The 15,247-nt window shown below is 50.0% G+C and overlaps 3 protein-coding genes across 4 annotated transcripts in view; 1 reads left to right on the top strand and 2 right to left on the bottom strand.

Annotated features, from left to right (window-relative positions):
* Nucleotides 1-413: 413 nt before the first annotated feature.
* On the bottom strand, nt 414-665 carry LOC307106757 (pterin-4-alpha-carbinolamine dehydratase-like; the record flags this gene model as incomplete). Its single annotated transcript, XM_079783436.1, has 1 exon — nt 414-665. The coding sequence occupies one exon, from the start codon at nt 663-665 to the stop codon at nt 414-416; it is 252 nt and encodes an 83-aa protein (XP_079639562.1).
* Nucleotides 666-2,593: 1,928 nt separating this feature from the next.
* SYS1 (SYS1 golgi trafficking protein) overlaps nt 2,594-15,247 on the top strand; it is a 27,339-nt gene continuing 14,685 nt past the window's right edge. The window contains exons 1-4 of one of the 2 annotated variants that reach the window (XM_079785074.1): nt 2,594-2,764; nt 2,978-3,217; nt 4,826-4,893; nt 6,064-8,176. In XM_079785074.1, the coding sequence (XP_079641200.1) occupies nt 3,056-3,217; nt 4,826-4,893; nt 6,064-6,304 (471 nt within the window). In that variant the 5' untranslated portion in view covers nt 2,594-2,764; nt 2,978-3,055 and the 3' untranslated portion in view covers nt 6,305-8,176. Of the gene's footprint in view, nt 2,765-2,977; nt 3,218-4,825; nt 4,894-6,063; nt 8,177-15,247 lie in introns of those variants that run through there. The other variant, XM_079785075.1, reaches the window with a different exon arrangement.
* TP53TG5 (TP53 target 5) overlaps nt 11,442-15,247 on the bottom strand; it is a 5,618-nt gene continuing 1,812 nt past the window's right edge. The window contains exon 3 of the mRNA XM_079784682.1: nt 11,442-14,174. Coding sequence (XP_079640808.1) covers nt 13,640-14,174 — 535 coding nt within the window. The 3' untranslated portion in view covers nt 11,442-13,639. The remainder of the gene's footprint in view (nt 14,175-15,247) is intronic.

Genomic DNA, 15,247 nt, shown 5'->3' with positions numbered 1-15,247 from the left:
TGAGACAGTTTTACTTGACGCATAAAAGCATACATGTTTCTATCGCATAGGAGGGGGTGGCATGAGGATCCTGGTTTCTAAGATGGTTCTGTCTATCTTAGACACAGCTTCTTGGGAAATGAATTAGAAAGGGAGCAAGATATAGCCTGGAAAGCAGACCATTACAGTTGCTGGGAAGCTATAAAGGATGGGAAGATCTTATTCAAATTAGTGTACGTTTAATAGAGCTCAAGGATGAAGAGCATGGTGTAAGTGATGCTGGCATCTCTTTCCACAGCAAAGACTCACCCCCAGATGGAGGCAGCCGGACGGACTTGGCAATTTTGACTGTAGCAACATATTGGGGCTCCTCTGTTCTCTCTCTCTGGATTTCCAGTTCAGTCACCCCTTTCCCTGAAGAGGAAAAGCAGTGTCTAGGTCATGGGCACTGCTCCTTGTTCAATGAAGCTGGCCAGGTTTATGTCCCGTTCTGACAAGCCTGCACACTCATGGGTGTTGAGGGTGATGTGGACCTTGTTGTACACATTAAACCATTCAGGATGGTGGTCCAGTTTCTCAGCCTGCAGGGCCACTCTTGTGATGAAGCCAAAAGCCCTGTTGAAGGTTTTGAAATGGAACTGCTTGAAGATGACATCTCGGCTTTCTGCCCTCTCAGCACTAAGCATGTGTGCTTTGCCAGCCAACGGGGTGAGCAGCAGGTGGCGATAGAGAGGGTGAGCGCAGCGCCAGGTGCACCCACCCCTGTATTTTTATTGAACCCAATTGAGGCACCTAAGAGGTTGGTTGAGCTGGAAAGTCCCTCAGAAATCTCTGGGCCTTCATAACTTCCAAACTGGAGTCTAAGTGAACTGTTTACAGTAGTTCCAAATGATAAAGGGAAATCACATACTTTCTCTTGATAAAGTCTCAAGTTTCTTTACTTTTGTCTGGACTTGTATCACCCAAGGTGATAACATGGTTATCACATGCTGTTCAGAAGTTCTGATTGGTAGTTACATGGGTCTTTGGTACTTTTCTTAAATGGGAAAATAATTAGCAGAGGGTAGATTAAGTGTTGGAAAACATTAATGTCTAACTCCCCATTCCATAAACAGGGAAGCTAAGGTTCAAGAAGGAAGTGGCTTGCTAGTCATGCAGCTCCTACCGCTGGTTCGGAAACTCAGGGTGCCTTCCTGGAACCAGTTACTGCCCTTCTTTTCATGGGGGAGGGGCTATTATCAATGAAGTTGAGGTGTTTTGTTCTGCTGGTGCAGGAATAAAGTGACTCATCAGTTTGCTGTTGCCCTTTCTCTGTTCTTGACTCATTCAGCAAATATTTACTGACTGTCCACACTATTTGGGCTCAGAAGAGAAGCCTGAGAGAAAACAGCCATGGCGGCAAGCAGTCAGGAACTGCTCCCAGGACCTTCAGGACTTCTGAACCTGTTGTTTTTTTGTGTGTTTTCTCATTATAAATATATATATGGACAAGATAAAACACCCACTACTCTGCCTTCTAATTAAGCTTTGTCTGAGGGCAGGGACTCTCTTGTAGTATGAGTCCAAACCTAACTGGAACCAAGTGTTGTGGGGTCGAACCCTGGAGTCAAAAATAAGACCACCAGAGGCTGCTAATTGATTAAAAAAAAAAGCAGGCAAGGATTTATTGAACTGGCCAGGACGGCCGCGAGAGCACCACACGCAGGTGGCCACTCTCACGACCACACCGTTCCAGGTGTAGGCAGTCCTTTTAAAGGCCTAAACCACAAAATTTTTCCTTTGTTCTAAATTCTAAATGCTGGGAACAGCCCACAGGGGGGTTCCCAGCCACATCCTGCTGGACATTGGAATGTGGCCCTATCTTGCGAAAGCAATAGTACAGAAGCAGAACTGAGCAATTACTAATCTCTAAAGGTTATCTACAGTTTCTCCTCCGGGAGCTACTGAGTCAGTGGGAATCAATCTCCTGTAGTCCTGGTCCACAGGCACAGGAAAATTACCTTTGTGCGTTTCCAGGTCTCAGTCTGGAAGCTGAGGTCACTACCCTATTGTTTAAGCAAGTAAGTGCGTGCAGAAGCCAGAAGAGCAGGGTTAAAATTCAAACAGCAGTTTTTACCTAAGTATGGTTGCTACCATACTTCACCAAGTAGGTATAAAATCAACGCTGTGGTGTTGGCAACACCTGAATTCGAATCCCGAGGGCCACTCACTCACGTCTTTGACACAGACAGCGGCATGTTGCTTTCCTTCACTGACCCTCAGGTCAATCATCTGTGGAACGCGAACAATGGCAAAACCGTCGGTGGGAGAGCTCGTAGATTCATTACAAACATCCCAGACTTTAAGGGAAAGAAAATACTGGAAATCTTTGCTAAAGAGAGTCAACATTTCCTCGCCCTTGACTACCCCTCTTCCTTCTCCCCTAGTTGCTCTCTTTTTTCTTCAAAATTCCCCTCTAGAGGGCACGCAAGCTCTACGATTCTCCTGCCTCACTTCCGACCGCCGGCACGCTTCACTTGACGCATGCGCACACCCTCGCTGCCCTGCTCAGCCGAGGCCTGCGCCCACCGCGCCTGCGCAGCCGCAGTCCCGCCCCTCCGCCGCTGTCCCCGGAAACGCTTCCTTCCCACGCAGCCGCCGCAGCAGCTCGGGTCGCAGGAGTTTTGCCTCTCTAGGCTGGTAGGGCCTCTCCTCCATGGTCCTGTCTGTCAGGACTGTTTCGGGGGTCGGCCGGTGAGGCAGGCTGGGCCGCGCTCGGACCTTTGGATCCTCGAGTCGGTCACCGGTGAGTGAACCCCGAGGGAGCTTGAGTACGGGGTGGGGCCCCGGCAGCCGGACGGGCAGGGTTTCCCCTCACTCTGGGAATGGGTCTGTCCGTCCCCCCCCCCCCACACTCCCGGAATGGGCTCGCCTCCTCCGTCCCAGCCCCTCCTCCCGGGCTGGGTGGTGTTGCCATGGTAACGGCCGGCTGGCTGAGGCTCGGCGTGTGTCCTGGCAGGTGCCGGGGCGTCCTGGAGCCCATGGCGAGGCCGCTCTGACTCAGACCCCCGGCGGAGGCCGACCCCTGCGGGCAGGCATGGCAGGCCAGTTCCGCAGCTACGTGTGGGACCCGGTGCTGATCCTGTCGCAGATCGTCCTCATGCAGAACGTCTATTACGGCTCCCTGGGCCTGTGGCTGGCGCTGGTGGACTGGCTGTTGCGCGGCAGCCCCTCGCTGGACCAGATGTTCGACGCCGAGGTAGGGTCCTCAGACCAGCGCGGTGGTGCCTCGGCCTCACGGAGTGAGAGCTTTGGGGTCCGACACTCCTGGGCTGTAGACCTGGCTGGGCCACCTTCCAGCTTTGAGGCCCTGGGCAAGGTCTCACCTTACTGAGCCTTTGCTGCCCCATCTGTAAAATGGAATGGCGAATGGCTGATAACAGAGGGCTGATTTAGTACAAAGGAAAGGGGCTGGGTGTTATAACAAACAGGCCAGCGTCCTAGGCAACCGGATACACCTCCTTTCTGACACTCTTGACTTCACTTCTCTGAGCCCCAAAATTCTCAGATGCCAAACTGGGGAGGGGGGGACGGGTAACAGTATTCCAGGAGATGTAATGGAAACTGCCTGGACTTTGAAGTCAGGCCTCCGTTTAAGTTCCACTTACTAACTGTGTGACCTGGGGCAAGTATCATCATATTTCTGAACCTCAGTTTTTCTGTTCGCAAAGTGATGAGACCAGTAGCAGAGAGGCCTTGGACTGCAGTACAAAGAGCCTGCATTTTTTATTCAAAAAAGCTAGGTATTCAATCTCGGCCCAAACATACCAACTCTGGGACTTTGGGCAAGTTTTTTCACCTTTCTGAGCCTGTTTCCTTTTCTGGAAACCAGACAGAATAATCCTCAGCAAAATATTATGAGGCCCAAAGGGGCCTAGGAATATGGAAGTACTTTATGACGTGTAATGGGGGCCTAGAAGGTATTTGCACCTGAGAGGCAGCTGTGGTGTATCGTAATGAGCCCTGTTCTTGGAGCCCTGAGATCTGGGACGGATTTCCTGCTCCTGTTGCTTATTCTCTGGGTAGCCCTTGAGTAAGTTTTATTCAAAAAGAGGTAAGAATAACAACAACAAAAATAATAGCTTTGTGAGGTTGTTGTGTGGATAATATGAGATTATGGATTTCAAAGGCCTTTGTAGGCTGAAAGGGTTGTGCAGGTGTTTGGTCATCAGTAGTATTTCACCAAGAGTGGTGGAGGTTACACCCCCACAGGTGCCTAAGTAGTCCCCTCTTAGGAGCCTCTGTGCTCCTGGGCAGGGCATGTGGGAATCCGAGGCTTTGTTGAAGAGCCATCTCATGCACACACAACCTGAATTCTAGACCAGGGGTGGGCAAACCTTTTTTTAAAGGATGAGCTAGTAAAGATTTTAAGTCACAACTTCCCAACTCTGCCATTGTCGCTCAAAAGCTGCCTTAGACAATACTAAGTGAGTAAGTGTGGCTGTGTTTCAATAAAACTATTTACCAAAAGAGGTGCCTGGCCCTGGGGCCATAGTTTGCTGAACCCTGTTCTAGACCTTGCTCTTGGCTGTTTACCTACTATATCACTTTAGGCAAGTTATTTCTCTGAGCTTTTATTCCTCCTTTGTAAGATGAGAGTTAATAACACCTTCCTGGCTGCTGTGAGGGTCCAAATGAAATGCTATGATGGATGTTTGTGAGAGCACCTTGTGGAAATAGGCTGCCATACAGATTAAGGGGCATATTGTCATCTGTGCTCTGGGGTGAGTTCCTTAGGATGAGGTACTGGAGCCTGGGGCTCTCACGTCACTTCTTTAGCATGTTTCCATTTGTGATTCCCCCTCAGATCCTGGGTTTTTCCACCCCTTCAGGCCGGCTCTCCATGATGTCCTTCATCCTCAACGCCCTCACCTGGTGAGTATCACCAGTTTTGCTGTCCAGCTTTTGGGGTCTTAGCACTGGAACTAACTTCCTACATTTGGACATGAGACAGGTTGGCATTTGTTCCTGGGGAGTGGACTAGAGTGGGTGGCAGAGGCCAATTCTGGGACTGGCTCCATCACAGGGTTCCTTTCATCGCTGTGTGGACTTAGCCGGAAAGTTCTATGTCACTCTGTGCATGCTGCCTGTGGGACACCTTCTGTCTCAGATCACTTCCTTGATGTGGAATGAGGTGAGGAAAGGAGCAGATTGGGAGTCAGGAGAACTGGGTTCTATTCTTGGTCCCTGTGACACTGACCATGTTACTTCCCTCCTCTCTGGGCCTCGGGCTCCTCATCTGTACACTGAGGGGTTTCACTGGTAAGGGCTAATGTCACTCGTGACCACTGCCTTTCTCTTGAGAGGCAGGTTAACATAGTGATTAAGATCTCAGGCTCTGGAAGCAGACTCACTTGGCATTGAACCTCAGCTTTCCCACTAGTCTAGTGACTATAGACAAGTTAATCTGTCTAAGCCTCAGTTTTGTCATTAGTAAAATTGGGCTAATAATATTACTCATTTAATAGTTATAAGGATTAAATGAGCTAATTCATGGAAGTACTTAGAACAGTACCTTGCACATTACTACTCTTGATCTTACACTGGGGGTTGGAAACTGGTGGGTTGACTCCAATTTGGCTTCCAGATATGTTGTTTGGCTTACACAGTTGTCAGTACATGCATGGTGTTTAGAACATTTTCCCACTTAGTTAAAAGGATATATTTAAAAAATCCAGATTTCTGGCTTCTCTTGAAAAATGAGAGGATTGATGCTGATTTACCCATGCTGTGAGTAGCGCTTGTTCCCACTTTAGATGGAATGTGTATGCTTCAGGGTATTACAGTGCTCACCAATTCCTGCGATTCCCCTGAGTGACAGTTGCCATTTATCATCAACCTCGTCTTTTGCTGTTCTTCTACCCAGCCTGACTCACTCTCAGCATTACCTGCCAGGTTCCTCTAGCATTTAATAATGTAATCCTTGCTTCACACTTACCTCGCTTGCTTCTGATCTCTATGCTGTCATCCTAATTGTCCCCACTCCCTAAATAACCTAAGGCCAGGACAACCCAGTGACAACTCACTGCTGTCCTCTCCCCACAGTGCCCTGGGCTTGCTGTACTTCATCCGGCGAGGGAAGCAGTGTCTGGATTTCACTGTCACTGTCCATTTCTTTCACCTCCTGGGCTGCTGGTTCTACAGCTCCCGTTTCCCCTCGGCGCTGACCTGGTGGCTGGTCCAAGCCGTGTGCATTGCACTCATGGCTGTCATCGGGGAGTACCTGTGCATGCGGACGGAGCTCAAGGAGATCCCCCTCAACTCAGCCCCTAAATCCAATGTCTAGAAATGGGTCCTTTGGACACCCTGCTGGGCAGTTGGCCCCCAACACATTGGGCTGCTCAGACCCTCCAGATGAGGTCCAGCCCAGGTCTGAGAGGAACCCTGGAAATGTGAAGTCTGTTGGTGTGGGAGAGATAGTGAGGCCCTGTCAAGAAGGCAGGTAGCAGCCAGGATCACAGCTGCAAGATTGGCCTCCGTCTGCTGAAGCCTTGGTATCTGGGAGGTCAGCAAAGGGATCTGAACTTGGGATCTGGGAGGTCAGCAAGGGGACCTCTTTCAGGGTAATAACAGAATTGGAACCATGTCACTCTTGAGCCATCAAACCTGTCACCAGCCTGTTATTTAAAAAAAAAAAAAATCAAGGATATCTGATTGGAGCATACCACTCCTCTAGTCATCTGTCTTGTCTCCTTGGGACAGTGTTATCTTTGTCATGTGTTGCAGCTGTTTTATTTGGAGAAACGCTTGATGTCTGGATTCATAACCCCAGAAAAAGATGTAGGTTCAAAGTATTAGGCTGCTATCAGGGAGAGGACAGCAGATGGAGGCAATCAAGCACAAGGAAAATGCACAACCTGTGTTCTGCTGTGCACGTGTGTGTGCACCCATGAACCCATGACTAACTTTCCGTTTTCTCTACTGGGTACCCCCCTGCTGCCAGCTTTCAACATAGCAGGCCTTAGGACCTAGAGAAGAGTCCCAGCATCACTCTCAACCTAACCCTCCTGACTTATTTGGAATTCTTCAGTGAGAGGGGTATGATGGGTGCCCAGAGATAGGAAGCCCAACCTTCCAGCTTGACCTGTACTGACAGGGCTGAGGGAGATAGGAATTTGCTGTTAAGATTTTTCTTGGGAGTGGAGTGTCCTCTGTGAGGGGCTGCAGCTGTCCTTCCTATGTACGTAATACAGCTTTTCCCCACGGTTCTGCCTGTACTTACTTGGTAATGCCATGGTTGGGACTGTCAGAGAGCAGCGTAGCCGGGCAAGGGAGCTATATGGAAAGAATGATCAGTTCACCTTCTCCTTTGCTGGACCCAGATTGTTCCTCCATTTGGTTAAAATACTAAGTGCAGGGAACTCCTATGTCCCACCCCCTCCACCTGCAGGCTCCTCTGCTACACCTTGGGTGAACTGCCATGACTCCCAGGACTCCTTTCTCATTTGCTGGTGATTTCTGAACATGTCCAGTGGAACACACTGGTCTAGACCCACTTCTGCATTGAAACCATTGGTGTTCCTCTTTGGATCCTCTGAAGTCTGCCCAAGAGAGCTGTCAGTTTTCAGATTTTAGTGTTAGGGCTACACCGGTGAGTTTTGCATCCCCAGGAAGCCTTTCTAGCTTCCTGGCCCAGCCCCCAGAGGAGGGCATTGAGGCAGACAAGATGAAGGTTTAAGAGAGAATGTGCCTGGGCAGAGGCTGGGAAAGTGCAAGAGTGAGCACCTCCCTAACTCAGGGTGCTCTGGCTAAGCTGGAAGGAGGCAACCTGGTAATAGTATTCAAATCCTGGCTACAAGGTCCAGGAGGCAAGGCCAGCTGAGATGACTTCCCTAGGTTGGTGGGTTTCCTTCCAGACACCACAGACTCTAAAGGCAAGTGACTAACGTTAGGAAAGGCATCGCACATTCATGTGGCTGCCATCTCCTCTGGTCACCTGTGCTGGTCTCTTCAGCTGTGATGGCACACTTCTGGGGGGTTTCCTTCGAGAGCTTGTGCCGATCTGCCTATTTCCTGTGATGGGAAATCTCTGCCCCTTGAGTGTTAATTTGATTTTTGGATAAGATATGTGACCTCAATGAGATTTATTTTTCCAGAGAGAATTGGGCAATGGCAGTGATGTCATTTTAGTAATAAAAAACGTCTATTGAGTGCTTCATAGATGTACAACAGTGGGCTAAGTGTTTTACATCTTCCCGCTCATTTAGTCTTCACAACAACTTCCTGAAATATAAAATATCTTCTGTATTTTACAGATAAGGAAACTGTAAGGAATTTGCCAAAGGTTACAGGTCAGGAGCTGGCAGAGCCAGGATTTGGGCTCCAGTAGTGACATTAATAAACTCATTCTGAAGACTTTAATAGTTAAAGGCTGTATAAATTCTTATTGGTTAAATAATCTATCACCTTATAATCATACCTCCACACCCTACTGTACTGTTTTCTGTTTTGTTTTTAAATATATTTTTATTGATTTCAGAGAGGAAGGGAGGAGAGAGAGATAGAAATTGATAGGCTGCCTCCTACACACCCCACAGTGGGGATCGAGCCCGAAACCCAGGCATGTGCCCTGACCTGGAATCAAACTATGACCTCCTGGTTCATAGGTTGACACTCAACCACTGAGCCACACCAGCCGGGCCCTATTGTACTGTTTTATTTTTTATTATTATTTTTTAATATATTTTATTGATTTTTTACAGAGAGGGATAGAGTTAGAAACATCAATCAGCTGCCTCCTGCACACCCCCCACTGGGGATGTGCCCGCAACCAAGGTACATGCCCTTGACCGGAATCGAACCCGGGACCCCTCAGTCCGCAGGCCGATGCTCTATCCACTGAGCCAAACCGGCTTCGGCTATTGTACTATTTTAAATACTAAGAATGTATAGTGCTTTGTAAACATTACTAGCTTTCTAAGAAAAACTGATATACATTTAAAAAAAAAGAAAAACATATACATTAAATATGGCCACAGATTTCCAAGTAAACAGAGAATGTAGGAAATGTTTTTCTTTCCAAGGATAAAGGAAAGTTGTATCCACCCCACCACTGAGTTGGTGTATCTCTTGACTTTCTAGGGTCTGAAATCTGGACCTCCTTTTATCCTACCCACTACCTCCGTGGTCGGCAAACTGCGGCTCGCGAGCCACATGCGGCTCTTTGGCCCCTTGAGTGTGGCTCTTCCACAAAATACCACGGCCTGGGCGAGTCTATTTTGAAGAAGTGGCGTTGGAAGAAGTTTAAAAAATTTGGCTCTCAAAAGAAATGTCAATCGTTGTACTGTTGATATTTGGCTCTGTTGACTAATGAGTTTGCCAACCACTGCACTACCTAAACTCGGGTCATTTGGAAAGAAGTGGAGACTAATGAGTAGCAGGTGGTCAGAATAGTTTATAACCCACGAGGATGGGAAAGGAGGAAGAGATGGTGCCTCCGAGGGTGCCTCTAACTTTTAGTTCTAGGCACCTGTCCAGATCAGAGCCAAATGGGCCAGGTGGCAGTCAGTAGGCAGCAGGGGTGGGTGGGAAGCTCCTGGTCCCCATGAGTCCTCTGGAGTGCTCAGCTCCAATAGGCGCCCTGGAAGCAGTTTCTTAGACCGTAGACTTTCCTCAGTGACTCAGGTCAGGCAGCTTCCTTCTGGCATCACAGAAGGCAGTCAGTGTGCAGTGAGGAACTCCTGCCCAACGACCACAGAGCCTTAGGAACTGGGGGGTGGGGGAGGGCAGATTCAAGGCACAAGAGCGGCTTCTCTGTGGAGAGGGACTTAAAAGCCACTGTGGTGCTTGAGGTTTTCTGTAGGAAATTAGTGAAGGGTGGTGCAAACAGCATTGAGATGAGGGGGTAGATGGAGATGAGGGTTTCAGTTCCTGCCCTGAGCAAGTCAAAATTCTAGGGGTCTAGTGGAAGACTTTAGAGAGCTGTAATGCATTGCAGAGTTAAGTCCTGGAGCCCCATTATTAGCTGTGAGACTGTGGATAAGCTACTTAACCTTTCCCTACCTTGGTTTCTTCATTTGTCAGCCGAGGATAATAATAGTACTTCCCTGGTGGTTGTGAGGATTCACTGAGTCTCGTGTAAAACACTCAGCACTGGGCCTGGCACTTATAGGAAGTGGTCCATAAGTCTGTTATAAGTTTTGTCCCTCCCTGCCCCCAGTTGTACAGAGAACACACCTTTCTTCTGAGCCAGCAAGTATTGAGCTCCTGTGTGCCGTGCACTGCAGTGACACATGTACTCTCACTTAATGAGAGAGAGAGGCACCGTTATTTTCCTCATTTTGCAGACAAATTGAAGATAAGGAGTAAATTGAGAGTAACAGCTAGGCCTGTCTGCTTCCAAAGCTTCATATTTTCATGTTCCAGTTATGTTTGAGTGGTACATGGTTCAGCTAGGGAGAGGGAGGTCTCGGGAATCTAGATGCCACCTTAGCAAAAGGTTGTGAATGTGAACGTAGGATTGGCTTTTTAACAAGCTACTGGTTTCCTTTAGTGGGCAGTGCGGCAGCTGCTCATTAAATGAGAAACAGGGCCAGTACTGGCCTTGGGGCTTTATTATGGTGCAAGGCCAGGGAGAAGGCATGGAAAAAAGGCCAAACATTTGTTCAATACCCCACAAGCTGGCCTTGACTGCATCAAGCCTGATTTGCTCAAAGCCCTCTGGAATGGATATTAGTATTCCTATTTAATAGACAGATGAAATAGCCTCAGAGAGGTCATGTGACTTGTTAAAAGTCACCCAAACACTTTAATCCCCCTCCTTGTCTATTAACTGTTAGGGAGCCATTTCTGGGGTGGCTTCTGATTCCAAATCAGGATCTGAGCCCAGAAGAGAAGCCTCAGATTGAAGTGGTTAAACAAAGGGATGGTGTAGTGGGGCGACCCCCAATTGTGGGATTGTGGCAGGGCAGGTTGCCTGAGGACCACGTGCTAGTGCAGGTGGGGATAAGGCTGGAAAAGGTGCACCTGCTAGGAGTCACACAGAAGGCCTGCATCCTTGTTCCTCCGGGTGCCCTGGGCACATTAGAGCCCAGCCTGGGCACACAGGCTCCTGTCTACTTCATGGCATTCCCTGTGGGCAGCTCTGGCTCCCTTGGGGCAAAGCCAAAGCTGCCAATCTTTTCGGGCCCCCAGTTGGGGTTCCCTGGTTAGGCTACCACAAAGGATAGTGCAGGTCCCGTCCTTGCCCTCCCCCTGTTTTTGGTTGGGAGCACACTGTCCTGACCAGTGGCCTGCTGAGAACGCAAGACAGAAGTTCACAGACGGTGGCATGAATGAATGGAAAGTGTTCGGGAGGAAAGATGGAGAAGAAGGTTATTTTCGAAGATTGATGACGTCCAGCAAGGGAACCAAAATGGAGACTCAGGAATTAGGCTGGATTGCAAGCTGAGTGGGAAGACAACTCCAACTGAGGTTACTGGGGAGTGCTTGCACAGAAGTTGTGGGGGTTAGGTAGGGAGTGGGGGATGCATGGTAGATAGGGGAGCGCTGTGGCAGGAAGACAGCCTGCCGCCTTACCCAGGCAGAGCCTGCAGAGCCGAGCAGAGCAGCCAGTGCAGGGTGCCCAGGCTGTCCCACTGCCCCAGGGAAATGCGTTCCATTTCCGGCTGGTTGCTCAGTCATGGTGCTGAATACCAGTGGGGTGAAGGATTGCGAGTGGGAGGGTTCAAGGGGAGCCCCCCTCATCCTTTCCCCTCTCTCCCAATCTGGGGAGCCCTCTCCATAACTGTCCTGGCTCCTGAGGGTGGGGTGGGGAGTGGGTCAGGGATGGCTCTGCTGCTTTCCTTGAGGCATCTGTTCAGCGCATCCTGCCTCTAGGGCAGTGATGGCAAACCTATGACACGCATGTCAGCACTGACATGCATAGCCATTTCTGATGACACGCGGCCGCTGGGGCGGCCGCATGCCGAGGATGAAACATTTGCTGCTCCTGAGGATGAAACATTTGCGAAATAATGTTTTTTCCTCAAAGTGACACACTACCCGAGTTATGCTCAGTTTTTTGGCGAAGTTTGACACACCAAGCTCAAAAGGTTGCCCATCACTGCTCTAGGGGAAGGAATAGGGAGGATTGTAGTCTTAGAGAAAGCCTGGGCTTTCCTCTTCCCAACTGCATGTTTAGGGCCCTATAGCTTCTACTGACAGAGGGTGACTCCCACTGGATGGATGGACCAGGGCTTGGGGTTGGATGATATATGGTGCCAGGTCATATGGGAGCAGTAGGAACACAGTGCCAGGTTCCCGCCTGACTCAGTGCTTTTCCGTGATCTGTGACTCAGGTGAGGCCCAGTGACACCCATTTATTGACACCAGCGCTGTGATAATCAGGGCGCAAGCATGTGCGTGACGGCTGTTTCCTTTCTTCTGAAAAGGGAATGGGAGCAGCTAGGACACTGAGATCAGAAATCTTGCTCCACCTCTCCTAGCGGTGTGAGCCTGGGCAAGTACTTGCCTTCTCAGCACCGTGGTCTCCTTCTCTCCTGGGCTTGCAGGGCCATTGTGAGGCATCGCACCCAGGGGACACCCGAAAGCACCCAGGAAATTTTCCCTTTCTATGACTTCATAGAGTACTGCCACAGTTCGGTGAGGTGGGGAGGGGTGCAGCTCTCTGGCTGCTTTGTTCCTGGCTCTAGACTGACTTTAGGGGCCTGGGCAGGGGGTGGAAGCAGCCTGAGAGTGATACACACTCTCCCCCCACCTCTGCGGAGGGCCTCTTTCCTCCAGCCTTTCCAGCCCCAGGCAAACAGGCAGGGCCAGCGAAGTAGTCTTCAGTGCCATATGGGAAATTTTATTTGTATACTCTCGAATTTTCCCGTCCAACCCTCCCATTCAGATGATTGTACGATTTCCATCCTCTGCTCACAATCTGGCTCCCATCCGCCGTCTACACTACCTGCAAGCGAGATGTCGGTGTTAGGAGCTAAGAAGGCCTCTAGGAGGCGCTGCTGTCCAGCGAGAGGGCTTAGGGACTGGACACTGCAACGTTTGGCAGGTTGGAGATGTGGGTTTTGTGAAGGGAAAGCTTCCCTTTCCACTGGACTCCCAAGCCCATCACCCCCTTCCTTTCTTGGGACCTGATTCTCTCTTGGAGGGGCTGGAGTCTTTTCTTTTTCATGCTAAGGAACTTTTTCAGAGAACATCTTTTTTGAAACATGAATTAATAAAACAAATGGAGAGTTCATTTGGTCTGAGTGTGGCAGAGCCCTACTTGACCACATCACCTTCCCCCACATTTAGGAATTCCTAAAGTGCTTACTCAGACTTCTGTGAGATTCCCAGTCATAGCAGTTGTGGCCCCTCCTGAGGCCTCCAGGCAGTGGGAAGGCCTACCTCAGAACTCACACTCCCAGGATGTGCCTCTCCTTCCCTAGAACTCACTCTCCCAGGATGTGCCTCTCCTTCCCTTGGATCCTGAGAGGCTCCAGCCTAGCCACTAGGCTGGTGTGTGGTCTTGGTCAATGGTTTGCCCCTCTCTGAGCTTCCCTTTCTAATCATAAAGGTGGGGCCTCCCAGCACTGCCAGCAACAGCCCCTAAGACTGTATTCTGAGGCCTCTGTTTCTGGGGCCCAGTTCTGGGCATGGCTTGAGGCCTGCATCTCACCCTGGCCTGGCAGTGACGTCATCACACCCTGTATGGATGGCACATCGGCAGCTCAAGTGATGCAGAGCAGAAGCGGGTGCAGCAGCGCTTGACTAAGCGCATGGTGGATGGTCTGCACATCACCCGGGGTCCTGGAAGGTGGATTCGCCTGGGCAGCCCCTCAAACCAGTTCCACTGGTCAGCTACTTCCAGCTGCTCCATGTCCCCTCGGTGGGTCTTCAGGAAGATGACTCCAGGGTCTCCAGTGGGTAGTTGCCTCCCCCAGGCTCCAGGGCAAGTGATCAGGCCATGACCCCTCGATGTCTTTGGGACCTCAGGCTCCACCTGTTCTCCCTCTGGTACTGCTGCACGTGACTGCTGGACCTTTTTCTTCTCCGGCACCCTCACCTTGGAATTCAACTCCTTAGGCTTCCCTAAGTTCTTGGACTTCAGTTTCTTCTTGGAGCACTTAGCCTCTTGGAGTCCTTCATTATTCTGGCCCATTTTAGTGCACACAGTGTTGTTCCTGGCAAGGAGAGGAACAGCAGTCAGCAGAGCAGGACTAAGGCCAGGTCCTCTTTTTTTTTAAAAAAAAAGATATTTTATTGATTTTTTACAGAGAAGAAGGGAGAGGGATAGAGAGCTAGAAACATCGATGAGAGAGAAACATCGACCAGCTGCCTCCTGCACACCCCCCACTGGGGACATGCCCGCAACCAATGTACATGCCCTTGACCTGAATCGAACCTGGGACCCCTCAGTCAGTCCGCAGACTGATGCTCTATCCACTGAGCCAAACCGGTTTCAGCAAGGCTAGGTCCTCTTGCCTGCCCCCGAGGCAGCTGCTGTGCAGCCAGCTCAGGGGAGCCTATGAAGAAAGCTAGGGAGTGCCTGGAAAGGAACTTCTCTACCACCTGGGGGCAGGGGATGTGGAAGCTATTGGCAGCAGGGATGTGAGAGGTTGGGAAGGCAAAAGGCGAGGACTAATAGGTAGGGCGCCTGGGAATATTGATGGTCTGCGTCAGCCACTAGATTAGGCTTCTGCCTGTCTGGATTTCACTTGATGGGGTGAACTAGTCCAATGTGTTGTTTTGTTTTCAGATTGTGTTCCAAGAAACCCGAGGGTTCTGAGGAATTCCTCCTGTAGCCCCCAGTGGCGGGTAAAGGCAGGAGACCTTCCCTCACAACAACACAATTGGGGCTTGGGGACAGATTTTGAAGAGGTTCTGCTGCTGTAAAAGGGTTGGAAAACAATGGGACTAGATGACCCTGACCCTCCGGCTCAGTGTTTCCTGATTACCTGCATCTAGGAAGGCAACAGAGAGAGGAGCCCAGAGATGTGGAGCTATCCAGAGGTATTAAATGCTGGCAGCGATGTGTCTGTCATAGATCGGGTCCCCTGCAAAGTGGCAGCACCGTCCTGAGTGTGTGAGGAGGGGCGAGGCCTTGGGCTCAAGATAATGACAATGCTGATGATGATAATGGCCAGTGTTGGTTGAGTGCCCACTATGTGTGAGGCCTGCACACTGGGAGGCAGTGAAGCAGCAGAGTGGCTTGGAGAGCACAGGCTTTTGGGACACAAGCTGGGATCAAATTTGCTTCCGCCTCTTACCATCTATGTGATTTGAGGCAAGAAATGTAACCTCTCAG

This window comes from Cnephaeus nilssonii (genome assembly GCF_951640355.1).
Source record: "Cnephaeus nilssonii genome assembly, chromosome: 11".
NCBI classification, from domain to species: domain Eukaryota; kingdom Metazoa; phylum Chordata; class Mammalia; order Chiroptera; family Vespertilionidae; genus Cnephaeus; species Cnephaeus nilssonii.
This window is presented reverse-complemented; position numbering and strand designations above follow the sequence as displayed.